At 31.6% G+C, this 27,864-nt stretch overlaps 2 protein-coding genes across 2 annotated transcripts; one reads left to right on the top strand and one right to left on the bottom strand.

Moving 5' to 3' along the window:
• Nucleotides 1-1,097: 1,097 nt before the first annotated feature.
• On the bottom strand, nucleotides 1,098-15,721 carry LOC148627761 (uncharacterized). The gene is made up of 10 exons (XM_088578324.1): nucleotides 15,492-15,721; nucleotides 13,130-13,393; nucleotides 11,527-11,630; nucleotides 11,022-11,118; nucleotides 7,872-7,979; nucleotides 7,090-7,230; nucleotides 5,599-6,000; nucleotides 5,041-5,141; nucleotides 4,443-4,527; nucleotides 1,098-3,687 (listed from the first exon to the last, which is right to left on the bottom strand). Exons 1-10 carry the CDS (start codon nucleotides 15,597-15,599, stop codon nucleotides 3,562-3,564), a joined length of 1,536 nt encoding a protein of 511 aa, XP_088434450.1. The 5' UTR covers nucleotides 15,600-15,721; the 3' UTR covers nucleotides 1,098-3,561.
• A 20-nt stretch (nucleotides 15,722-15,741) lies between these two features.
• On the top strand, nucleotides 15,742-27,644 carry LOC148627762 (glutamyl-tRNA(Gln) amidotransferase subunit A, mitochondrial-like). Its single transcript, XM_088578309.1, has 10 exons — nucleotides 15,742-15,863; nucleotides 19,531-19,696; nucleotides 20,278-20,479; nucleotides 21,324-21,527; nucleotides 22,113-22,288; nucleotides 23,782-23,894; nucleotides 24,300-24,492; nucleotides 25,212-25,329; nucleotides 25,687-25,892; nucleotides 27,419-27,644. The coding sequence occupies exons 1-10, from the start codon at nucleotides 15,840-15,842 to the stop codon at nucleotides 27,586-27,588; spliced, it is 1,572 nt and encodes a 523-aa protein (XP_088434435.1). The 5' UTR covers nucleotides 15,742-15,839; the 3' UTR covers nucleotides 27,589-27,644.
• The last annotated feature ends 220 nt before the right edge of the window (nucleotides 27,645-27,864 follow it).

Genomic DNA, 27,864 nt, shown 5'->3' on the forward strand with positions numbered 1-27,864 from the left:
CTGAGGGCAAATACTCTTACAAAGTCATATGTGAATTTTACAAGATTTTTGTAAAATTTCTTGCTGATGATGTTGAATTATTTCAATAATAAAAAGGATTAATCAATTTTTGTTTTCTGAGAAAACAAGTAACAAGAGGCTCCCAGGAGCCTGAATTGGTCACCTGGTTCAATTTTGCCTTTCAAATAAATTTAACAAGAAGTTGTCCAACAATTTTGACTCAAGAAGTCTATGGAAAGGATTTTTTTTAATCTATCATAGTTTTCAAGATATTGACTGAAAACTGTAAAAAAGTCATTTTTAACCTTTCAAGGGCAATAACTCTTGCAAGGAGTCCTCTGATAACTTATATCCCTGAAGACTTTTGTAGTCCTAATAATAAGGATCATTTCAGCAACTGAAAGAATTTGGCTAAGACTAACGGTTTTGGAGATATATGCGAAAAACTGCTGTCTGACCCAAATGTTCTATTTTTATCAACAGCGGCCATGTTTTTTGAAGGATCAAAAATGCCCATAACAGTTGTATGCAGGACACCCCAAGGAACATTCATACCAAATTTGAATTCAATTGGTCAAGTAGTGTCAGAGGAGAAGATTTTTGAAAGAAATAACATTAATAACAGCAAAAATTGTTAAAAAGGGCAATAACTCCAACATGGCTTAACGGATTAAAACCAAAATTTTACCAGAGATAGATTTCATCATGCAAAATACTTTTACCCATGCCAGAATTAACTGAACCTAACAGTTTGGGAGATATATGCGGAAAACTACTGTCAGACCCCTATGTTCTATTTTTAGTAACGGCAGCCATGTTTTTTGACGATATACCAAGTTTGGTTCTAATTATTCAAGTAGTTTCAGAGGAGAAAAGTTTTCTATAATTGTTAACGATCACAACGGACGATGAAGACTGACGCCAAGTGATGGCAATAGCTCACATGGGATTGGCCAGGCGAGCTAAAAATGAAGACAGAGAAAGCTATATAACGAAGCAAAAAGCAACAGAAATGTGACTTTTTTAGCTTCTACAAATAGCAAAATATATTAAAAAAAAAAGAATGGAAAAATAAGAAAATAAACCAATTCTACCACTCAAAATAAAATAATTTTATCAATATTAATATAAAATTACATTAGTAGATTTGAATAATGGAATAATTATGTTTACATCTGTCTACACTCCATCAGCTGTGACTATGAAGGAATTACAGCAAGTAATATACTTCTGGGAAAAGAGTTAATTTTCTCTTGACTGAATAACAATCAACTGATGAAATGTCTTAGGTAGTTAAATGGACAATGGGCAAAGAGATTAAAACTTTCTATCGAACCTATGAAATGAGAGAAAGTTAAAATCTCCCTGTAAATTGTCCAGTTTAACTATCATTGCCACTCAATCAAGGTAAGATAAATCCCAGAACTACTCACCTTAACTACCTCTACACAGTATATTACAAATAATATAAATACATTAGAAAAGTGAATAAAAATTCTACGTGAATGTTCATACATTGTATATTGAGCTATTTTTATACAGTCTTAAGCTTCCCCACAATAAAATTCCAAACAAATTTAAATAAATATCATTAAATTAAAATTATAATCATGCATATAAGCAGTATCACAAAGTTCAGCACAAAATTTCACAAATTATCCAAATTGTTCTAGAATATATTAAAAAACAAGAAACAAAAATTTATAATAGCATTGTTTTATGTCCATATAAGTTGTATCATTATAAAAAGCACTTAAACAAACAATTATAACAAATATCACTTGTAAAACAAATTACATGTACAACTTTAAAAACAAGACCCTGGATCACTCATCTGATATAACAGCATTAAAAAGTTGAATACATGCAAAATGTAAATAGGTCAAACACTTCTGACCAAATTTGCACAGATGATTCTTTACTGAACATTTTAATATTAATCATCATTCTAGTTATGTTAATTGAATAACATGCTAAAAGTACCAAATAAAAAAAAAATCATTAAAAAATGCAATCAAAACATTTTCCCACATTTGCATCATAGATCTTTACATACTTATACCCCGTACATATATATATATATATATATTTTTGAATTTATAGTAATCATCAATCTGTATGTTTTGTTAACAACATGCAAAAACAGGAAAATGGTCAAAATGACATTTTCTATGGCCATTATTTCAAGAAGTCAACAGATTTTTCTGAAATTTGCACCAAAAATAGATATTAAAATACCGAACACTTTATCAATTTACAATCTGCTTTCGTTCTCTAAAAAAATAGGCAAAAACTGCCAAAAAGTAAAATCAGCAAAAAAAGGCAATAACTACAAATTAGTTAATTGTTTATCTTGAAATTAGTAAGGTAGATAGACCTCTTTGAGCCAAAGAGCATAAGATGTCTCAGATTTTTTCTATCAATAATGGTTTTGGAGGTATAAATAAAAATATATGGTGATAACCCTATGTTCTATTACTAGGAATAGTGGCCTTGTTGTTTGGTGAGGGACAATAATGGATACAATTTTGGGAGTATACACGCCAAGGATGATTGTTATTAAGTTTTATTAAATTCTGTTCAGAGGAGTAGATTTTTAAAGAAAGTTAATAACAGATGACAGACAAGGATGACGACAGATGCCAAGTGATGATAAAAGCTTGTTGGTGAGCCAATAAAGATAAAACTACTAACTCTTACCTACTGAAAACACCAAGAACAAATATATTGACAAAACACAAAGTAGTCCAATCATAAAATGATTTATACATGTACCATAAGCTCGAAAGTGTTTGTATTTTTATCATTTGGGTCCACATTCATAACCCTTTTATTTGTATTTAAATCAGAAGAAATCATATTGTGATTGTCATAATTTCATAATTTATTTTAAAGTTACATTTCCACATTTCAGGTTTCTCTGTAAAAATAATGATAATAAATCTGCTGCTCTATTCAAATTATCAGATGGTAATAGTATCAAGTTTAATGACAATGTGATCACATCATAATAACCTGAAACAGGAACCTAAAATGAACAGACAGACAGACCTAAAACTTAAAGTCTACACACTATATATTTATTGCAATGATATAAAATAGAAATCCACACAGAAGTATAAGCTACAACTACATGTACTAATCTTCTGTTATTTGGATGAAAATTGAGAAAATGTTGGTTTCTGAATTATATGCTGTCATGCTTTAATAAGCATGTACTAGAAAATAAATTAAAGCTCTATTCAAATTAAGTCATAACCATACACAGATTCTGAACTTTTACAAATTCATGTAATCACAGGTACATCATGAGCTAGCTAATCATGAATCTGGAAAGAGAAGGACTTTGAGGCATAAAAAGGATGGGATGATAAATTTGGTAAGAACCCAACTTATGTTGTCTATACTGATTATTTCACAGTTAGAAAGAAAAGCAGACAAATGCAGTATATATAATTAATCCTGTTAAATCATTCACACAATGGGATAACTCCTAAACAGATCATACCCATATACAATTAAATATGATTTGACATTTTCACTCAAATTATGTACCACTTTCTATGCAAATGTTTGTCCACCTTTTGCATAAAGTTTATCCAAATTATACTCAAAGTTTTTACAATAAAAGAGTTGTACTCCAGTTAAAGCAAACTTCTCAGGTGTCAACAGCTTAATGAGCTTTTCCTACAAAAAAACAAAGTCAGTTATTTATAGAATTAGCAAAATCCCTTTTCTAAGAAAAGGAATATTTCTATAAAAATAAGGGGATAAAACATGTATAATGTATCAATCTTTTCTCCCTTATAATAAACTATGAAGCTCAAGATTATATTACAATGCATCATTTAAGTCGGGAAATAATCAAGCTTTTTTAATAAAAAAAAATACCTTAGTTAGCATACTCACAATACCTCACAACCCAACATTTTCATTCCTTAGAACTATCTGGTCCCTATACCAAAACAAGGGGTACCCCTTTACAGATTTCAGTGAAAATTAATCCCATCTGAGATTTTATTTCTACATGTACAAACTTTGTAGGAAATCCATCAAAATATGGAGGTGTAATCCAAGCAACAAGCCTATTTAACTATTATACAACAAGGGACAGATTTCTGTGAAAATTAATGCCATTTAAGTTTTATTGCAACTCAACATTCATAGAAGTTTGAAGGAAATGCTATGAACAGATGAGTCAAAAACATTTCATCCCTGCAAATATTTGTATGGGGTATAATTATACAAACTTATCATATTACCCTGTGAATTGCCATTGTCCTAAACAATTAGACATATTTATAAACTAACCATAGTGCTCATATATGCAATGTTATTGCATTAGTTTTATATGGAAAATGATTTTTGAAAAGTAATAGGAAAATAGGAATATGAAAGAAAAAACTCTCTCTGAGGAGACAACAATAAAATAAAATATATACCTCTAGTTCCATATTATCATCAGTAGCATCTAATAAGTCATACGCTCTCCTAAATAGCTGCATCCCTAATACTTTACAACAATGTCTAAAAAATTAAAAGTTTCTATTAACATCTGTAACCTGATACACCAAAACTCATATTCCAGAATTCATATAAAAAACAGAGGATCACAAAAAGAAATTACAAGGGTAGAGATCCTTCCATCAGGATACTAGAATCACTGTTTAAATTAAAAAAGAATTCTTTATGATAGGATGTGCAGGTCCTCAATATGTAAATAAACATTCTTCAAGGATTGAATATTGAGTTCATTCTGTTCAAGTTCACATTACACAAAGTAAGTAATTCACAACATGGAGTGACAAATTGACTTCAACATGGTAAAAATGTAGGAAAACAACTCCATAATAGAAGGTGCACATCTACATATACATACAAACATTGTATATAGTTTGAATAATATTGGTTCTTTTTTTTTTTGAGTTACAAGTTACACAAATTAAGTACACCCAAAGCATGAAAAATGGATGGACAGAGTTGAGCGGATACCACACCTGTCCTGTTTTACCATTGGAAACATAGATAAAAAGTACTTACGCCTGAAGATTAGATATTTGATGCAGCAATAGTTCATCTGGGGCCATTTTTGATGTATCTGCAAACACTATGGGATTTGGATCTTTCTCACCATCTGCACCCTATGAGAGAAAATATAACTCAGGCTTTGCATACAAATTACTATAATTGAAAAAGTGTTAATTCTTATTTTTTTATACATTATCCATTATAATAAAAGATATAACAATCATGTAATTTCTATGGTGTTTTTTTACTGATATATTACAGTTCTGGTTCCATGTCTTTGGAGATATTTTTCAGGTCCACTGAAAATTTAGACAAAATTGTGCTTTTATTTATTGAGATTAGGTTATTTCTTTAAAATAACATGATTCTAATTTCTGGGAAATTAAGAAAAGGCCTGTTTCAGTAATATTTGTAAAATATATATACATAACAATAACCCAAATTTACCATTAAATATAATGTAAAAAATAAAAATCGATAAGAATAAGTACTATATAAATCAGTCTATAAATAATTATGCTATCTAAAACTGCTAACTTGGCATTTTGAAACCAAGAAGTCTTTACCTACCCTTGGGAAGATCTGTGTAAGTGTATGTACTACAAGGTTCACCATTTGTCTAGGGTCCACTGGTTTCATTGTTTCTTCAAGTTCAACATCAACTGTTTCTTCCGTCACTGGATTCTTTTTGGACATGAAACTCAAGCTTTTAATAGTTTTGTCTTTGTCATAGTCTTTCTTCTTGTCCGTAATTGTTTCTTCCATAATGTTCTCTACACCAGCAGTTGAATTGGCCAAAACACTAGCAGCATACTTCTTCTGTTTGTCATTTAATGTTTTCACTAATTCACCCATGTCAAAAGCCTTTGATTTGTTTTCTACCGTCCCACTCATGATAATACTCTGGAATCCTCCCTTACCCATAGACGTAGCAAATCCACTTTTTCTTGGGGGTACTTTAGGAGGAGGTGTCTGCAAGTATATACAAAATATGTCCATGTAAATAACTAGACAGGTGGTTATAATACTTTTATATAATGTTTTATCTTTTAAATGCACTCAACACACCTAGAAAACACTCTTGGCAAGAATAAAAGTGCTAAGATAGTGTAGTGAAGAGAGATAAAGGAAATAAAATGCTTTGCATAGTGTTGCTCGATATGACTGCAAAGGTCAAATTGGAGCAGCTTGGACAAGTATGGATACACCATTCAAGATTGATACTGCTTTGAATTTTGATTGCAGATAAACATTTAGCACAGGATAAAATTTCAACAAGACTTTGTTGATAGTTATTTGATGATAACCAAGTGTCTTTGGAAGATGATAACATGGCTATACCATTATACTACCATAACCGTTTTGGGGTTGTTTAAAAAATGGTGGCAAAATCGTGCTGTTCATTTCAACAGATATTAAAAAAATTATTTTTCTCTACAACATCCTAAATCTACACTTATGAGTTTATGCAATGTTTTTAAAGAGCATCGAATACATGTCAGCAATAAAAATTGCTGCACAAAGTTTAACTGTTACTACTGGACCTGCCTAATTCTTACAAGAATCTGCAATACATGTTACTTCTACTGTAACTTAAAACTGAAAATAATGTATCCACACACAGAAAAAAATTATTACAGCACAACAATTTTGTTTTTTCAAAGTAAATTATGCCACAAACTGTAGATTCAATGTATTGCCTATTATGTTAAACATTATTGTTCATTCAATAACTGAACTATCCCAGAAGGAAATACGCTGCAGCCTATGAGTTTGAGGTGGTTTCTAACTCAAAACACATTTTTAATTAGGCCAAATTAAAAAAGAAGTGTGCTTTGTATTATCTGACCCACCCTATTTTTTTCAGCTAAATGTAGTGTACCCTTTCATCACTTTTCGGTAAGCACTGTTTATGTCAGAATGTACAGTTTCTCTCATAGATACAATGTAAAAAAAAGTTAAAAAATCCCTACCTACATACTCTATTTTTTTCAAAGGTGTAATAGGAAACACACATAGTTTTTAGCATTATACAAACTAGCTGTATACTTTACTACTAACCTTTGGTTTTTTAAATGTTTTGAACAAAGGATCTGCCAGAACATCATCAGCTGTTGGTCTAGCTTTGGAATCTTTACACAACATTTTCTCTAAGACCTTACAAAACTGTGGACTATATTTTTCGTTAGGCATAGGAGGTAACTGAGAAAGAAAAAAATATGACATTATTATAAAAAATTTGGTGATTTTCAAAGATAATTATTTAACTGATTACAAGTATCATTTTGACATCAAATTTCAAATTCAGTACATGTATAATGTATTTACTACAGCACTGTGCCAAAAGTGAGATCCATTTTAAAAATTCCCCACAGAATCTATGTAAAATTACACTTTTCAGTAGATATATTGTGAAACTATCATATTACATGTATCAATCTTTGATAAAAGCTTCAGTATCAGGGAGATAAAAAACAAAAGTTTATATGTCTATTTGTGTTGGAAATTTGATAAGATGACTTTGAAATAACAAGAAGTTGAACTCAATTAATACATTGTTTTTATAGGTAAATTGTGACTCCATAACTTTTCTTTTAATGTAATCACTGGTATTTGGGAACTTGGTTACAAAAACTTAAAATCTTCATAACGGTTTACTCTTTAAGATTTTCTCTTTCATATGATGAACAAATTTTTTAAATGGCTTGCAACACATCTTCACATTTGTTTTTTGATAAATTGTATAGATTCAATTTGGGAAATTAAAAATGGAACACAGTTTTGGCATGGTGCAGTATTTACATTTGAAAATTTGCATTTTTCTAAGTTAAAAAATAACTCACCTCTCCATGTACAATTTTGAAAACTAACTGCTGCATCAGCATAGCATCAAATGGTCTCTCTAATGTGGACATTTCATATATACATACACCCATTGCCCATATATCACTCTGAAAACAGAAATCATTATTATATTTTATCATGCAATAAATAATACCCTACTAGATCTGATATTGAATATTAACAAGCAATGACAAAAATGTGTTTTAAACAAAAAACCTTGAAAACCAATAGGGTTCAAAGTTTCAAAGATTTTTTTCAATGAACTAACTATAAATGCTGTGAGCAAGCTCAAAACAGAACAACAGACAGCAGCCAATAGATCATTCCTATATACTTCAAATTTTTGTTTGCAGGGGGTGTTTAGATGTACACACGAAAATCTACATTAGAATTCATTACACAAGGACAACACAGAATAACAAACATACATGTACTAATTTATATCTGTAACTTGATTGAAGAAAGTATTTAATAAGAAAGATATATTTAGAAATACAAAATGGATACCTGGTTTAAATCTCATCATAACAAACAAAATAATTCACAGGGCACAGCTTTATGCAACTGTAGAGGACAGTTGGGGCATTTATTGATATACCGTTCAAGCTAAATATGGCCCTGAATTTTTATTGTGATTAAATATTGACACAGGAAAAGAAATTGACCAGAATCAAAAAGACCCCTTTTTGACCCTTTATTCATAAATTAGCACAACCCCCAAAATCAATCCCAGACTTCATAATTTCAGAGATACATTCACTTTTACTCGCGTTATTATCTCTGTTTTAAGAAAATACTTGTTTCATACCCTCTTTTTTGACCCTCAATCATAATCAGTTCAAGTCAAAACGCACAAAATCAATTCCAGCAATCCTTTTGAGGTATGCAAATTGTGGCACAAGAGACACATATCATAGTCAAGTTATCCAGACTACATGAAAATGCTTGTTTCTGACCCCTTATCTAAAAACAGTTAAAATAATAATCCCTAAAATCAGTTCAAGCCTTCCTTTGGTGGTATGGAAACTTATGGTACATTTGCCAAAGAGATTCATTCACTTTTAATCAAGTTATGTACAGACATAAGGAAAATTAATTTTTCTGGTACCTTATTTCTCAACAGTTCGATTCATTAGCCCCAAAATCAATCCCGGCCTTCCTTTTGTGGTATGACACCATGTGATACAATATCAAAAAAGATCCATTCACATATACTCAAGTTAATGTCTGAATATAATGAAAATGCTTACTTCCAGCCCCTTTTGGCCAATCATTCCTAAAAAGTTCATGTCAAAACCTCCAAAATCAATCACAACCTTCAGTTGGTGGTCTGGCACCTTGTGGTACATTATTCAAGAGTTCCATTCACTTTTAGTCAAGTTATTGTCCAGATATAATGAAAAGGTTGGTTTTTTGGTCCCATTTGACCCTTTAATTCCTAAATGGGTCAAGTCACAAACCCCCAAAATAAACCCTGCCTTCCTTTAGTGGTATGACACCTTTTGGTGTAGTATTAAAGAGATTCATTTACATATACACTATTCATTGTCTGGACTTTCAGACAGGACATCATAAAAATGTTTGTTTCTGGCCCCTTTTTGGCTCCTAATTCTTAAACGGTTCAAGTCACAACCCCAAGTTTCTTAGTGTGGTATAATTTCATAAAGGTCTATATATATAATTTGTCGAGACCTTGATAACAAGACTACGCCATCCAAATGTCATTTTGCAACTGAAAATTTGACGTGGTCATTTAAAAAAATCATCTTTTGATTGTTTATTCATCCAGATAAACTTGCATACATGTACTAAAACATATACATGTATAAGACATGTAATAATATTTAAAGATTCTTTTTGGAGAACTTTCAAATCACTCCTGATAGCCAAGACAGCAAGATAAACAGGCAAGCATAAACCTGAAGAAACCCCAATTTTTTTGACATCTTGAAATTGTTTCAATATTGTACATGTGTTGTTCTACTGAATAAGGCTTGGATATGTATTCCTGTCCTGCTGAATAAAGCTTGGCTGATTGATTGATTATGTTTATCCTCCTTTCGTTTCATACATTTCAGGAAAAGAGCAATAGGGTTTGTAAGTCTCGTTTTGGTTTCAGTTTTCCTTCCGGAATTTCTGATGTTGAACGTATTGAAATCCGAAGACCTATCTGCAGTTTATTGTTTACTTCCGGGAAATCGAAACGCTGCAATCACAATGCAAAATCTTCTATTTTATGCTTTTCTTAACATTTTTATTATGATTATGTAGAACTAGATATTTGTCATTTTTTATCAGTATGTATACACACAAAAAAAAAATTTGCTTTTAATATTGAACCCATTGATGTGTTAATGACGAATCTCCATGCATTTGAATGTTAGACGAGGACCCATTCTCATAAAATCACGGAGTCACGTGACGAGACTTACATACCCTATTAACCAATTGAACAGGCCCTGATGTGTTTTAGATATGTTGAGCAGGATCTTTATTGTGCTAGCTAACAGAACAACAGTCCATAAAGGCATGACACCTCATTCAGACACATTATTTTGACTCCAAGCAACCAGCAGTGACTCCCTAAATATGGCATGTTTGGTAGAGAAACAGTGACTACTACCAGTAAGTGTGTTATTTCATCACATACTCTGTCTTTACAAAATATCAGAGGAGTCCTGCACTAAAAGTGAACATGCTACCCCAAGACAAATGAAGCAATTAATAAAGTTTGATGATATTCATAACATTACCAAATCTATACAATTATAGGTGGACATTATCACTTAGGACTGCAGTTTCACAATTATATAATTACATTTACTTTGCATATCAACAAAATATGCTACTGGTAATCTCACTGGAACACATTTCTTGCAATTACTGGACTACTTTTATTGACCACTGTATATTACCTATTTTCTAAGTAATAAAAATTAAGGTACTTTTATACAGATAAAATAAAACAAGAGAAAGGTACCAATTGTAAATACAGGAATGAAATGTTTCATTTGTGAATGGTTACACATTTTGCAGATGCTTGGTGCTTTTGAAAATGTGCTACAGTCAACACTTTTACACATTGATTAAATATAAAAAATGGAAAATTTAACTCTCATATAAATGTACTATGTAGACCACATACTCACTTTGGTGTCATAAGGTTTACATGCAAATATTTCTGGGGACATGTAATATGGACTTCCACAGAATGTAACAGCTTTCGCAGTGGGTCTTTCTAAAACTCTGAAAGTAGAAAGTATTTGGTTAAAATAAAGAAAAGAATGAAAAGTTGGAATTCACTTATTTATTTCATAAATCATTAAGTTTACAAACAGGAATTCAATTACATGATGTGATTTGAACTGTACCTCTCAATTGAAAAAATTTCCATTAGCTTAGGAAGTAGTTCAAAAAATGAACAGATTTAACAGGACTTCAATATATGTCTGGTATAGACGGTATTTCTTTAATTTACTCATGGTTTGCTTTAGACAGGTTAAACTGTATAATAAGATGCAATCAATCCTCTTCATAAATCTGAAAAGCAAGCCTTATTGGGGCCTGATATTTGCTCATTTTTTTTTATCCAAACAGAGACTTTTAAAAAAGGCCTGAAAAAAAACACACTGCTTAACAAGAAAAACAACATACTTAGCCAAGCCTAAATCTCCAAGCTTAGCAACCTGGTCTGGCCCTGTCAGGAAAACATTCTGTGTCTTTATATCTCTGTGCAGAACATTTCTTCCATGGAGGTACTGAAACAATAAAACTCATACCTTAAATGATAAGAGATGTGTTAATATCTAGAATAACAAACCCTAGAAAGATAATTTACTGTACATGTAACTAAAGTGTTAAATGACTTAAATGACAGGAGGCTCTCAAGATGTAATGCTATAATGACAGGAGGAGGCTCTCAAGATGTAATGCTATAAAAATTATACAATCACTATTATGATGAGAGGATGTATAATATGTGAACTTAATACATGCCCCTACATGTACTATCTGTACAAATCCAAAAAGCAACAAAAAGAAACTTTTTTTCTAGTTTTTTTATTCATTTTAAATCAATTATGAGCAAATTCAGGTATGAAAATCTCAAATTAGATATTATGCCCTCCAGATGCAAACAATTGTGTATATACAGTTTTGTGACCTACTTATCCCAAAATTAATTAATAGTGTTCTTTGAGTGTTGTTAACATTTTCTCCTCGTACGTAAGACTTTTCTTCGAACAAATTTATATCAGAAAAGACATAGATACAATGTACATGTACTGTAATAAGTTACCCTTTTATTTTCAAAATTACATTTGTCATTACCATGGTAATTTAAAAGATACAAGGTATTCCATGGTATTAGCTTAATAATTTTAGTTCATAGATCCTATATATGCATAAAAAAAATAACAATAATATGAATTTCATAAAAACTTTAGTCTGTCAAAAGTTGAAAATATCTTTGTATCTTTAAAATTAAGTACATGTACATGTATAAAATTAAAAGTTATATTGGGTTTAATATGAAGTAACCAAGATCATGTTCTGTTACCAGTATTTATCTGTTTCATTCACAAGATTAATAAGATGTACATTGTATTTCAGTGTCAATCATATTGTCAATAATTTGGGATAAGGGGGTTCAGACAGGGGGTTGTCCAAGGTCCTGGACCCTTAATTTCTACCCTTGGACCTTTAAAATTTTGTTTACATGGGTCCTGCATCTATAACCCTTTTAAATGACACGCTAATGTGTGCTTTTCCTTTTCCTCAAGTTGACCAATTATTTTGAAACTTGCAAAATTCCAGAACCTTCTACTCTTAAAGTAAATTTTAACCCTTGGGGATGAGTTACTGGGCTTTCATGGCTGGCTGGCTGGGGATGGACCTGTAAACATATTGCATCAATATATGTTGAAAATGTATAACCCATGCCCACTTTTACATCTGATCACATATAAATGAAAAAAAAAAGTGATTCAGAACATGAGTAATTACTATTTATTTTACTGTTTGTGATGTTAAAGTACCTGTAAAGAACTAAATATTAAAAATTTACATGTAAAAATGAAGCTTAAAGACATTTTTAAAAGAAGAAGAATGAGTTTTATAACGACTCTGTGCCTATCAATAGCTTTCTGATTAATGCTTTGTTATACAGTGAAATGCCTAAAGGATAGATGTTTAGTCTTGGTTTATGATATAACAATATATGAATATACTTTTGATCAAATGTTAAAATTTTGTTTACCTGTAAACCACTACAAATCTGACGAAACCATTCGACAATCTTGTCCTCACTGAATGGGCATCCATTTCGCTTTTCTATCAGTTCTGATAAATCTCCGCCATCACAGAATTCTGTCACTATACATAAAGCACCCCTTTCTTGGAATGAGTCAATATAAGCAATAATATTATCATGTTTAAAGTCTGACAGTAATCTGGCCTCCCTTTCAGCTGCTTCTCTTTCATCAGCTGGAGATTTACTCAAGTCAATTACTTTCATAGCATACTAAAAAAAAACATACACCATGATATAATGTAAATTTCTTTTAATGTTTTTGATGTAAAAATGGGAGAATTAATTTTTCACTTGTACTAAGTAAAGAATTATGGGTTATAACACAAATACCATACTGACAAATATACGGTAACAAATGACAATAACAAGGCAGAATCAGGAAAGTTAGATACAACAGCAATGATCCTGATTTGTATATTGTACTATACAATTTACTTTCTCAAATAGGAAGTTATTGCATGTAGAAGGCTTTAGCAAAACCCATTTTTAAGACATGTATAAATGATATTTTTTCATTAGACATCTTGAATTTTGTACCTTGTGAGAAGTTTCCTTATCACTTCAGATGAACAAAATTTGTGTGATATTATAGATCCAAGAACTAAATATATTTGTTCATTTGATAGAATAAAAGATAAAATTGTTAGTAATTATTTTGATGAAATACTGTCTAGAATTCCTTGTTTTTTAATTGATTTTATTAGAGCTAATATGGAAACTATTAATTTACAAAATTTCCTAACAAAAGATTATTTTCTGAAATCTCAGTTAGCAGTTAGAAAAGCTAAATTTGTGTATAAAAAGAAAAAAGATGATATGTTTTATGCACCTACTGAGAAATTTGAAAAATGGGAGGAAGAATTTGGATGTGATATTCAAGACTGATCAAAATATTTTTATCTATTGAAAAAGACATGCAATCTTTCCAGTATAAAATACTTCATCAAATTCTTCCAACAGACTAGTACCTGTATTTGTATATATATTACAATTAAAAAATACAAAACTTTGGTGGGGTTGTAGTAAAATCCTGACAGTGAAAAACAAACAAGATATAAAAAAGAAAACTACAGTGATTTTTTCTACCAAAAAAATCCAACAAGCCCCAAGTGGGTTTTACACATTTTGTACACTACTGTCAACCAAAAGTTAATTTCTCCACTCTTCACAGTGGAGTCACTCCTATCCTACACTGTGACACCACTAAAATAAAAAATGGGATAAAATTGCTCAATATCAATACTTTTCAATATTTTTTTCTTTCAGTTAGTGAAATGTTATTAAACAGTCAAAATCATTAAATATATCTTGGTATAGACAGGAGAAGTGAACTACTACAATTTCTGAAATGGTGACTCCAGAGTGGAGAGTGGATACACTGTGACTCCACTCACAATATCTCCACTGAGAAGAGCGGAAAAATTAAAATTTGTGTTGACATTAGTGTATAATCACCACTGGAATATTTAAAGAACTGCAACTTTCATTTTAGGGAAAGTCTAAAAGTCTGGATCTAGCCTCTGAATCTGGTTCAAAATTTTATAAACACCAAAATTTGAAAGTTTGTTTTATGAATCAAAAAATAATTTAAAAAAAAAGATAAAACTGATCTGAGGTGAAATTTCCATCAGTAGCAGACAAATATACTAATCCATCGAAAGGCTAAGACTCAATAGATTGCATATGGAGAAACTTATCAGGGACGGATTCAGGCGGGGTGTGACGGGCGTGTGCCCCCCTAAAATTTGCAAGGCATGGGTTGTCAGTGGAAGATTTAGACGGATTTAGATTGAAACTTTAATTCTCGCTAATTTTACCAAAAAAGATATCTGCATTGCACCCACTCTAAAAGAATATTTCAAAATTTAACCTCAAAAGTATTTTCGCCTCGCTCGCTCCGCAAAATTTTACTTGTGCACCCCACCCCCCACCCCCCTAACCTAAAATCCTGGATCCACCCCTGTTTATGTATTGAAATACATGTACATATCCAAATCAGGTTAACAAACAATTGATGAATTTTGATTTTACTCTGTACTATGGTTAAGGCTGCACTTTGACATCCATAATTGCAACACATTTGATTTTACACCAAAATATGAAGTCATATCAAATTGCTACAAATTAGAAAGTTGACCAGTGTCAGTGACCACTTTCAGTTTCGCTTTTAAAGCACTGGTGCCAGTACATACACATAATCATTGAACTGTTGAATAGGTATCAAACAGTGTTTTGGTTTTGTTAAATTATAATAAAGATTGTGTGAATTATTCATGCATTTTTAGAACACTTTAGAATCATAAGGTACCTTCTTGGCCTTGTCATCTTTGTCGCAACATAAAAATACTTTTCCAAATGCACCTTCTCCAAGAGTCCTCTCCAACTCGAACTCAATAGGGCCAGCTGCCGCTGCCATTGTGTGAAATTTATCAAAGCCAACCTAGAAAACTTTCTCTTTTCACATCGGGTTTGTTTTGTTGTAATGTCCGATTTCCATTTGACAATACACTACGACAATTTTTAGGGTTCATTGCATTTTACTTCTGGGTTCACGCGAAACCGGAAGTTCAAAGTTATCTCCCATTGGCTGGATTTCACGTTCTCAGAATCCAGCAGAGTACACATTCTGAGAAATTGGTGTTGACAGTGTTTTGAAATGTTGTCTCTAACATTGAAGGAGGTAGGCACACATTTCATGCATGTATCAATTCTTTTATTGTAGTTTTGGATAGTTTTTTGCTTGCTTTGACTTAAAATCATCATAACTTTTTTTGCAAAATTGTGACACTTGTATGTGCCGTATTAAAACTAGGAGAGACTGTTTGCAAGCGGACTATACGCCTTGATATATTTCCATTGATTATTTGTACCGTTGTAATTTAAATAATCCGGGATATGATCCAGATTAATTGTTCACTGTAACAACCATATAATACAAAATATATATTGTTGGTCGTTCAGTAGTTCTTTCACTGTTTAACATGAAACCTGGTTAACGGCCAATTTTATGTTATTGATCTAGTGATGCAGATGTGATTATAAAAATCCTGTATGTACATTTAAATATGGCATTGGATAGGCTATTCCATTTTTTGATTCAGTGTCCATGCTGTTTTCTGATTTGGCAGCCCAATCATATGTCTATACTTGCCATTGGAAATGCAAATGGTCATTTAAAGAAAATCCATCAAAATTAATCACTTTGCATGCAAAAACTGCTACATCATGTCTTCATAGCCTGCCAGAAAAAAAATAAAAATGTGATATTTAGATCTTTATTACAAGTTAACTTGAATTCATATTAGTAATCTGCAAAGAGTAATCAAGGGAACCAAGGTTATAGCGGTAATCAAAAGAATGCAATCCAGGGACAAAGACCAGACATGGAAAACAGACATGCACAACAAAGAACATAGAGTAACTAAAATCATACATACAAAGTAACAAAAGCGAATGAGCAACTCAGACTCCACTAAAAACTGGGAGCATGGACCAGGTGTACCAGTAGCGTAAGTGTCCTCTGCTTTTCTAGAAACACCCGCCGAGTTGCTCATAAAAAGTCAAGTCCAGGGTAGACAAACGCAAAAAAAGATAGAACTTTTTTTTTCTATGTACAACATTAAAAGTTTCATAATAAATGAAAATTCTGATATAAAAGGATCTGCCACCAGCAACTTCATCAACCATGTGTTACCTTTCCAGGATTATATTCAATCTTCAAAAAGCGTCAATGTGACACAGATAATCCTATATGTACATTTGTACTTCTCAGTTGTGCATTTGTATTTATGTAAACACTGATGTATTTTTACTCTTGTACTATAGAAGGTTGGCGCTGTCGAAAAAAAAAGATTAAATGAACCGAATCTGTGTGTCTCATCAATGTAACCACACAGAGTGAATAGAATATCTTCACCTGCATCGATACTAAGTATGGTGTCCATATCTTAAGTTATAAAAAGCTTATACAGCATTACGGGTTATCCCAGGCAACCAATTTATTTTTGAAGAGTTTCCTTTTCATGTATATATTTTTATATATGATAATGTGCATTGCATAAAGACAGTTTTTAAATTGCTGATATCTTTTTTATATTGTTATTATGATTGATGTTGCCTAAATAAATTTGATTGATTGAAGTGTGAGAATTCTGTTTTGAAATGTACAGTGTATGAAATGCCTCATTTTTTCTCTTTCCATATCATATTTATTACATTGACATTAGTATAGTTCCAATGTTTCAATGTCACCACTAGTGTATTTGTTATCCTCCACATGCCTATTAATCTAATGTTGATATCCATTTAGCTTCGAGTATCCTATTTTGAGTTCATTTCATGAAATAAAGTGCTATTTAGTTTGATGGTCTAATTTTCTTTCGTATTTGACCTTAGGGTGATGATATTTCCTCCCCATGTCACTCATGTCCTATTGCTTCTGCCATTTGAGTGGAATCAATAAACTAGTGGCATGAATAATATTTTCTTTGGTTATAACTGTTGATGTTTGGTTGCTTTTTCTGCATCTTTGGCAGCTTCTGTGGTAGTCAGTCTGCCACTATGTTGCCATGGATATATGCATGACACTGACCCAGTTAATATTTTTACCAGAATGCCTTTACCCTCCAATTTCTTTTTTCTTGTTTTGATTTCATGAACTGGTTATCTTTTATTTTACGAATTCCAATTTAGAGTGATTATGCCAACAGATGACTGAGTGTCTGATAATTTGTTGATTTGGTTCATTGAGAGGTATATGTAGTTGTCAACTTTCTCCAGTACAATTACAGTGACAAGTTCTGCAAGTAGGATGGATCTTCTATTTGAGATGGATATTGAATTGTTTCCTGTTCATATAACAAATAATCCCTGATCTGCAGGGTCCAGGGTTCCCCTTGCATGAACCATTAGTAAAAGCTACGGTAGTATTTGGTGGTAAATTTTCAATTTTACTCTTATGGTCCATTTTTTGTGCTTCCCAATGTTGTCCAATATTCAGATAGATTTTTAATGGCGTGCATTTCTCAGTTTTCAAATTGTTGTTCAATGTTATGAACATTTATTTATGTTTCTCTTTCCATTTCAATTGCCTGTAACATCATTATCATATTGGTGATACATACGTTTCTGAAATGGTCTTGGTTTTCCAGTTTTCAAGTTTACATTTGATTGTTTGAAGTGATTTTTTCCAGTTCTCTTATTGCAATTTTTTTCTTTCCTTAACTCAAGTCCAGGATGTTACTGTAATGTTTGGATTACATTTTTATTGTAAACCTACCCAGTGCCTTGGATCAGTAGATAAGATAATTTTGTATTTAAAAGAATGTAACAGTAAAAAAAACTGTAATAAAAGTAAAAGGTCCTTGGTCCATACGCCAGACCAATTGAATCATTATCATAAAACCTTCTCTAGTTATGTTACTTTTCTTGTTTTAAACCTTGTATGTAAAACAATACAAAAGAATCCTTTCTTTTTTAAAACGATGAATGAATGAATTATTTAATGAAATGGTTTAGATCTAGTGTGCCATTTTTTTAATGTCATCAGAATATTGTAGGTTATCAAATTATGCATCTTAACTGCTACATTTTAAGGATATTTTTACAAAAGTAGTTTGGATGAATTATATGAAAAATGAACTATATTATAGTTATGTTGTAATATGTTAAATGTCAAATCGAATTACAGTGTTGAATCTATTCAACCCCCCAAAAGGCACACATGTATTACATTACATTTGTATTTGTCACCAGCATCACAGAAAAAAATTGCAACATATGTTTTAGTATTGTAAAAATGTAATTTTTTGCTTTTAAAAATACATTAAATCATATATTTTCCCAAAATCTTTAAAAAAAACATAAACTTTTCACATGTTAAACCCTACTGAAAACTTAAATACTGAATGATTTTTAATTACATGTTTTTTTTTCATGAATTAATTACTTGTAATTTGTAAAAAAACATATGTTTTTCAGTTGTTTTAAAAACATATGAAAAAAATATGTTGCATTTTTTCCTATATAGTTTTATCTAAATCTCTAATCCTCTTGTATATAGTTCTGTACAGCTTTGTCTTTAACTGTTAACTGTGCAGAGGCATATGATGTAGTGGGGAACTCATTTTAATGTTGTACTTTCTTAACCAAGATAAAAGAAGTCTAGAACTAGCCTATTTTGTGGGAAGGCATTCTAGGTACATATTCATTCATCATTTGTTTACTACTTTTACATGTAGTACTTGGTTTTGTGGTGAACCAAAAGTATTAAAATTGATATAAAGATCTAGACAGCAAATTTAAAATTCATGACAAGATGCTAGAAATGGGTTTATGATTTATTTCAGGCTGTCCACAAGATAAGGGAAGGAAGTATTACTGCTAAAGAGCTATGTGATAAATGTATAGAAAGACTAGGGAAAACTAAGCAGTTAAATGCATTTATTTCTGAAACTCATGATGCATGCAGACATTCAGCAACTGAAGTCGACTTAAGAAGACAAAAACAAAAGAGTAGGACTATATTCTAAAACTTTAAATGTTCCATATTAGTATTGGAATTTTTATCAGTGGTCTTTTGCTTACACTGAGATTGGAAGTAATTTAAAATTTGTTTGAGTCATCATAAATTGGGTTTCTTTTTTTGGAACACATGATCACTCATGTTTGTGTGGAATTGAGCATATTACTTGTACATGTTTCAGGTTGTCTTATGTTAGAAGAAAATTCATGGTAACCCAGTACTATATTCTTGGTTTATCAGTTGTCATGTGTCATGATTCTATCTAATACAAAACATATTCAAATGCAATGGTTAAATTTTAATTGAAAATTAAGATGTTACTGTTGACCTCTGAACTCTTTTAAGTAATAGATTTGAGCATACATGTACTAAACAAGAATGATTACTTGTATCAACAAATATGAGGACCAAAACAGTAAGTAAGTTAAATTATAGTACTTCAGTTGTTTTCTAGATGTATTGAATATATTGGAGGCAAAAAAGACCAAATTGAGAATTATGATGTGCCACCCATTGCCTGATTCTTACACAGAATGGTACTTAAAGCTTTTACTGCTTTTGTTTTGAATAGGTAAGCCTATGAAATGGAGGAAATTAGAGGGTATACCTGTGGCTGTGAAAGACAATTTCTGTACAGCTGGTATTAGGACATCTTGTTGTAGTCGGATGTTACAGAACTATATTCCTCCTTACACGGCTACAGTAGTACAGAAATTACAGGATGAAGGTGCATGTCTACTGGGTAAAACTAACATGGATGAGTTTGCCATGGGGTAAGCTAGTTTCTACAAGAAATAATTTTTACCCTTTCTTGAAACCTTTCATAATAGTATCAAGTGATTATTTACCATCTGGATGCATCTATTATAAATAACTCAATTTTATATGTTTTCCAAAGATACTAACAAATTATTTATAACTGTTTTAGATTTATTGACATACAGATAAAGTATAGAAATTGAAAAAAATGGATCAGAATGCACTGTAAAAATAATTTTTTTTTCAATTTTTCATTAAACTTTTTACACAAAGATTAAGAAAAAAATGATCAAGTGTATAGACATACTTCATTTGATTTGGCAAAACTTCACAATTACTAGTGAATGATTGTACCAACCTTTTTTAGTATACCTTAAGTCTCAAAGTGCATTAGGATGACAAAGAAAAATGCCATGTTGAGTTTTAAGATAGCACATTTTAATGTTTGTATGTGTAGATGCAAATGCACTGTTAATTATAATTAAGAGCTTAGCAATTATACAGTGAATCCCATCTTACTGAACCTCAATTAATCAATAAAAATGTCTGAAACACATATCTTTTAAGGAGGTAGACCTAGAGTAAGGGACATAAGTCTTGAAATCAGTGATATGTTTGCATCATATTTAATTTCACCAAAGTTTATCAAGTTTTCATTTGGAACAGAATGAAATCAGTCCAAGTTACTTTGATGCTTACATGAGATTGATACAAGTCTGCCTCCTTTATTTCTCTGTGTATTTGAACATATGTGTACCAAACACCTACTTTCAATTAACAAAACCTTCATTCCAAAATAGATTTGGCATAAACAGGTTTCATAGTATATGTATTTACATATCTCTGTATTCCAAACAGATCAGGTTCAGTGGACAGTTTATATGGCCCAGTCAAGAATCCATGGAGGTATAACTTCACTAATCATTACAGAAAAGACCAGGAAAATGAATCATCAGAACAAGTGGACCTCAGAAGTTACCATACATCAACAGAGTCTTGGTATATAACTGGAGGTAGCTCTGGTGGCAGTGCTGTTGCTGTGGCATCAGGAACATGCTTTGGGTAAGTCTTTTGATAATAGTTGTGAATTTGCTTCCTTTAGATTTGTTTGCATACATTAGCCACAAAGCTGGACTCTCAATTCAATTGTCTCTATTTGTCTCACTAATGATTTTCAATGATTCAAAGAGAGCCCTTCAACCAAATATTTTCAAATTGTTTGATTGTGATGTATTTATGTGGCATTTTCAAATTGGAAGTTTATGACTTTTTTGGACAAAAGTATATCTCAACCAAATCTTTTAAGTCTCTAACACAACAACGTGAAACATAAAATACAGGTCATGTTTTAAAAATACATATAACTATAAATATCATATTTAATGTACAGGAGTTATTTTTAAGTAGGGGTTTTCTATGCTCAAACTTTTAACTGTGTATAATTAAGTTGTGCTAGAAATACATTTTCGTCTAGTTTTACTGTTTTGTAAATCTACATATTTGAAATAAGAAACTTGGACAAGATTTTATGACAAAACTTAAGTTCAGATTTCAAACACATTAATGTAATTGTCCATATGTATCATTCCTATCTCCTAATAACAAAATAACTTTGTATACACACTTTACTGAACCTACTTATTCTAGTGCATTAGGATCAGATACAGGAGGTTCCACAAGAAATCCAGCATCATATTGTGGTATTGTTGGGTATAAACCTACCTATGGCATGTTGTCAAGGCATGGACTGATTCCTCTAGTTAACTCTATGGATGTGCCAGCTATCTTCAGTAAAACAGTAGATGATGCCAGTATACTCTTTAGTAGGTTTATACTTACTATTTCTTGTTTTTATTTGCCTGCTTATTTGACAAATTTATCTTGTCTTTTTTGTTGTTGTTTTAGAGAACAAAATTGTTTTTTTTTTTTTTTAAATCATAATTTTTCGGTAGAAGTTTAATCGTGAAGGCCCCTCCTTTGTGCTTGTCAATATTTTCTTATTTTTGATTTTGGTGTTAAATGATTTGAAACCTATAACTATTGACTGGTTGCTTTGCTCATCTCTCAATCCATCTGAATGATTTGAAATTCGGTTTGCATCTTCACCTTTTTGAGTTGTGAATGGAAGGCTGTTTAAAAGAGACAACTCTGCAAGGAGTAATCAACGGAACCAAGATTTCAGCGGATATCAAAAGATTGTAATTCAGGGACAAAGACCAGATATGCAAAACAGACACACACAACAATGAATATAAAATAACCGAAGTAGTACATATAAAGTAACAAAAGTAAATGAACAACCCAGACTCCACTAAAAACTGGGAGCATTGATCAGGTGCACCAGTAGGGTAAGTGTCCTCTGTTTTTCTAGAAACACTGGCCGAGTTGCCCATAAAAAGTCAAGTCCAGGGTAGACAAAAGTGGAAAGGATAACTATGACACGTTGAACAAATCAGTTTTCATGGCACAGATGGATACACAGTAACGATCAACAAGTTCATGATGACAACCATAAAACTTCTGTAGTGATGATTTCAATCTTGTAGCAACATAACCCTGCTCCAGAAGCCTAATTGCTAGAAGTCTAGCGCAATACAAAAAGTCTGCAGTTTCGACAAACTCTGGCAGACTGACTGAGAGGGTTTTTAACATCCTTGACTACCCTATTGGGTCTTGTACGGATGGCCCAATTTGGTGGGATTAATAAATATTATATTTATGGCATAACACATGAGTTGTGATATGTAAACTCCATATGCAGGTGCTGAAGGGATGTTACCAAAGATGAAAGAAAAGTTGACAATACGGAATGAAAAGTCATCGCATTCGTCGTACAGTTTGGTCAATAGTTTTCCTTTACCATCGACCTCTAAATGTAGGTGAAGATATGAGACTGACTTCACAGTGTCTGTAGTATCCTTTATCTCAAGTTGTTAGGGGTAGATATGATGTATAAAATCCCCGAAAATAGGATTTTTAATGATAATACCTCATATTTATTGTGGAAACTGAGATTAAAGGATCTAACTAAACAATGTTCCTTTTTTTGGATCAGCTATTAAGTCATCCTCATAAGATTAGAGGATTAGGTCATCAAGTAGAGGAGCACAATTTGTTGCCATTGAAATGATGAGCATTTGATGAAAAAAGCATCCACCACAAAAGAGGGAAACAGTCAGAGGTAACCATTGATAGAAATTGTAAACTTAAAATGAAAATATACCTAGCCTGACAACATGTGAAAATGCATGTTGTTTCATGCTGACTTAGGTATCCACATCATCTTATATTAAGATTTTTTTTATTTGAATTCCAGATGCAATAGCAGGACATGATATCCAGGACTCCACAACAGTTACAGATGAGTTTAAATCTTTTACATTGCCTGATAATGTTTCCGTCAAAGATTTTCATGTAGGAATACCAAAGGTAATGAATTTCTGATAATTTTGAAAAGATATTATTTTTACAAATATTATCGTATCTTTTGTTCTGATTCCTGAAAAAAAAAAGATTTTTTACAGAGTTGGAATATGTAAGCTATACAAAAGGTGATTAAATACTCTGTGAAATGTAATGAGCACTCTGATGTAAACTTCCAAAAAGAATAAATGCTTATAAATAGATTTAAAAGAGATGAAAGTAGTTGTCATTTGTGTTTACAATGGGCAATAACTCATTTGCTGTTTTGTTGAGGAAGGACATTGTTTTCACTACAGTAGTTTCTGGAGACTTTAATAAATGAGCACTTATATTGAAAAAGAAAAACTTTGCTTGTTGCAGATTTTTCTTAAAAAGCCAACTTGAATTATTTCTGTTTGTTTGATATTATAGGAATATTATGCTCCAGGTCTTTCTCCAGAATTTCATCAATCATGGATGAAGGCAGCAGACATGTTTGAGAAAGCAGGGGCAAAGGTCACCCAAGTATCACTACCACACACACAGTACTCCATTATCTGTTATAATATCCTTAATGCCTGTGAGGTTGCTTCTAATATGGCCAGATATGATGGTGTTGAGTTTGGTAAGGCTCACTTAAAAATGTGCAGTTTTAACTTACAGTCTGAATTAAGTATTCATGAAAGGTACAAGAACAAATATTCTGGCTAATTTGTATTTGTACAAAATATAAAGGTAGTTACTTGTTTTTATAAAAAAAAGTTTCAGCAGGCAATCAGACAGTCTGTAAATCTATCGTTTCTTTTTTTTTTGCTTTTGCTTCTTTTATTTCTCCTCTGGAATTTTCATAAAACTTGATTCAAAAGAAGTACGTTATATGAGAGATGTGCATGCTGAAAAGGGAATTTTTCTGATGTTCCAAGGGGAATTATTATTTACGAAAAAGTCAGTCAGTTCAACTCTACCTAAGCCCTGAATGGCTTTTTGTAAAGGAAATGCATAATATTGAGATATGCAAGAAATGATTTGGTTCCTGTCTGCTTTGTTTCCATGGTGATGATATACTGATGTGTGATATTGTTTGAGTTCACAAAATGTTTTCTTTTGGAAAAATGCTGAACTGCATTCAGCAGGGGACTGGATCCTACCTCCCTACTGTTATACATGTTTACATTCTAAATGTGATTATTTCATTACACAAAAAAAATGTCTGAAGAATGATTTCAAGGACGCAACTTTACACCTTATTTCCAGTTAGAAAAATGGTGAAAATTAGTACATCATGAAAATATTTCAAATTACTGATGTGCAAATCCAAACTTTATTTCTTACTTAATGTTCTAGGTCACAGGGGATCGATAGAGGATTCCACAGAGGAGCTTTATGCAGTGTCTAGACATGAAGGATTTAATGATGCAGTCCGTGGACGGATACTGGCTGGCAACTACTTCTTACTTAGACAGTGAGATATTTACTATAGTTTGAATACAATAAGACTGATCTGTAAGTCATAATACCAATAAAAAAGAAAATTAAGTCTGATTAGGAAGATTGCTCGAATAATACACCAGAGAATATGTTTTTGAAGGCAGTTAATTATCTTAATTATGTATTAAAGGCAGTTATACTTTACTCCAAGATTCTATAAGAAGAGAGTAAACTATTGTCTGGGTCTGGTGTCTCAGTCACTGTTTGTGTTCCAGGTCATGGTTATTTTAGGAAAAATGTATTGGTATTTATTTTGACCATGATAAGCTGTTTGTTACAATATTTTTAACTTGGCTTATTATTAATGATTGCATTTGTGTAACAATTTTAGAAATTATGATAAGTATTTTGCTAAAGCAATGAAAGTAAGAAGACTTATTGCTGATGACTTCAAGAAAGTGTTTGCTTCTGGTATTGATGTGTTGTTGACCCCAACAACTTTGACGACAGCACCATCACACAAATGGTTTACAGAGAAGGACAACAGAACCAATACTGAGGAACAAGATGTCTTGACCCAACCAGTAAATATGGCAGGTGTGTACAGTGTTAATACATGTATATAACATATCAGCTATTCCTTTTTTTTTAAGTGTTATTACCCCTCTAAATAAGCAGGTATTAGAATTGAGCTATGCATGAACTTAACATGAAATTCATCTGATTCATGTTAAGTTCAGAATTAAAAATTTATCTGATTCATGTGAAATTCACTCAACACAATTTCTTGTTCAAGTTCACATGAAATTCATTTGAGGACTAGATTCACATAAATTTAATTTGAAGTCTGTTACAAATTTGATTTGTTCAATGCAGGTGGAAGTCATATGAATTTCACATGAAAAACACATCAACTAGTTATGTTTGAAAACCAGTAAAAAATGAAATGAACTCCCGGGTATAGGGTATGTAAGTCTCGTTTTAGTTTCATTTTCTTTGCTGGAATTTCCGATGTAGAAGGTATTGACAACCGAAGGCTGATCTGCATTTTATTGTTTACTTCCGGGTGCTTGAAACGCTGTTTCAAAATCTTCTATTGCTTTTTCTTAATACCTTTATCATGTAGAAATATGTATTTGTCATTTTTATCGATGTTTTTTTACACAAAAAGATGTTTTGCCCTTAACACTGAATTCTACGCTCTCTAAATAAAAAATCCACATGCTTTTGAATGGTAGACTAGGACCCATTCGCGTGAAATCACGGGGTCACAAGACGAGACCTACATACCCTATAGTTTTATGGTTCATTTTGTATTGTTAGTTTTCTTTTCTTTGTGGTATTGGTTTGGTGTATTGACTTGATATTTGTTTTATGGTTGTACTTACATGAATTACTGATCAAATTCAAATTTCAGTTCAATCAAATTTGGTAAAAATAGAGTTTTGTCCCTTTCATTTTTATTTTTGTTAACTGTAAGGTTGCTTGTTTTTTCTTTATTATAATACACACACAGATGCTGCACTCATTCTAACACTTCATATAGGGTGTTCTAACCATGGATTAGATTGCCTTCAAAGAATAGTAGGTTCTAGATCAATTTAATTAAAATCAAAATGTCAACTCAAGGAAAAATTCAGTCTTTCAAAGCATTTGCATAAAAAATGGGAGGTTAGAGTCTTAGATATTAGATATCTTTAATTATTCAAAGATAGATCCCTGACCTTATAATGAGTAACTCAATCAACACAGTAGAAAATAAAACCTGTTCTATTTACCTTAAGAATAGAAAGGAACAGAAATGGTGAAATGCAAAAAATACACCATTGTATACCCTCTATAAAAATAGTAAATAGTAAAGCCACAGCAACAAAAGTAATAAAATCCATGGTAACAGAACAATGTCAGAATTGTGCACACATATTAGTAAATGTTGTCTTCCTATTGTTACCCGTAGATTGTTTGATACATGTTGTTAATTTTTTGTAATTTATAATTTTAATGTTATTTTGTGTGCAGTTGACACTGTCACAGTGGTTTTAACATAAACTGTGTATATGTAGGATAAATGAAAATAAAATGATAAAAGTACGAAATACATATTTTTTTGCTTTTTGCTTCAGGTATTCCAGCAATATCAGTCCCAGCTGGTTTATCAGCTGAGGGTCTTCCTATTGGATTACAATTCATTGGACAAAACTTTAAAGATCAACAAATGCTTACCTTAGCAAAGTGGTTTGAACAAGAAGTACAATTTAAACAGTTAAATTTAGATCATCTTGACAGCAGCTGATTATTATTTTATTGCTATATGTGTCAAAGTAAAAATAAAAATATAGTTACATGAAATAATGAATAATGAACAGCTGCTCAATGAGCACATGATATGCCCATCCCCACCCAGAAACAAACTGAACAACTACGATAAGTAGTAAACAAAAAAAATCCATGATCAAATAGTACACAGACCTTGGAATTATCATAACTTATTACTCTGTAGTTTGAAGTAATTTTAGATAGGGCATCTTCAAAGTACAGTACAACGTGTAAAACCACTCACTCTTTTTAA

This window comes from Perna viridis, chromosome 1 (assembly GCF_037379345.1).
Source record: "Perna viridis isolate PV_CMFRI_1.1 ecotype Kerala chromosome 1, ASM3737934v1, whole genome shotgun sequence".
NCBI classification, from domain to species: domain Eukaryota; kingdom Metazoa; phylum Mollusca; class Bivalvia; order Mytilida; family Mytilidae; genus Perna; species Perna viridis.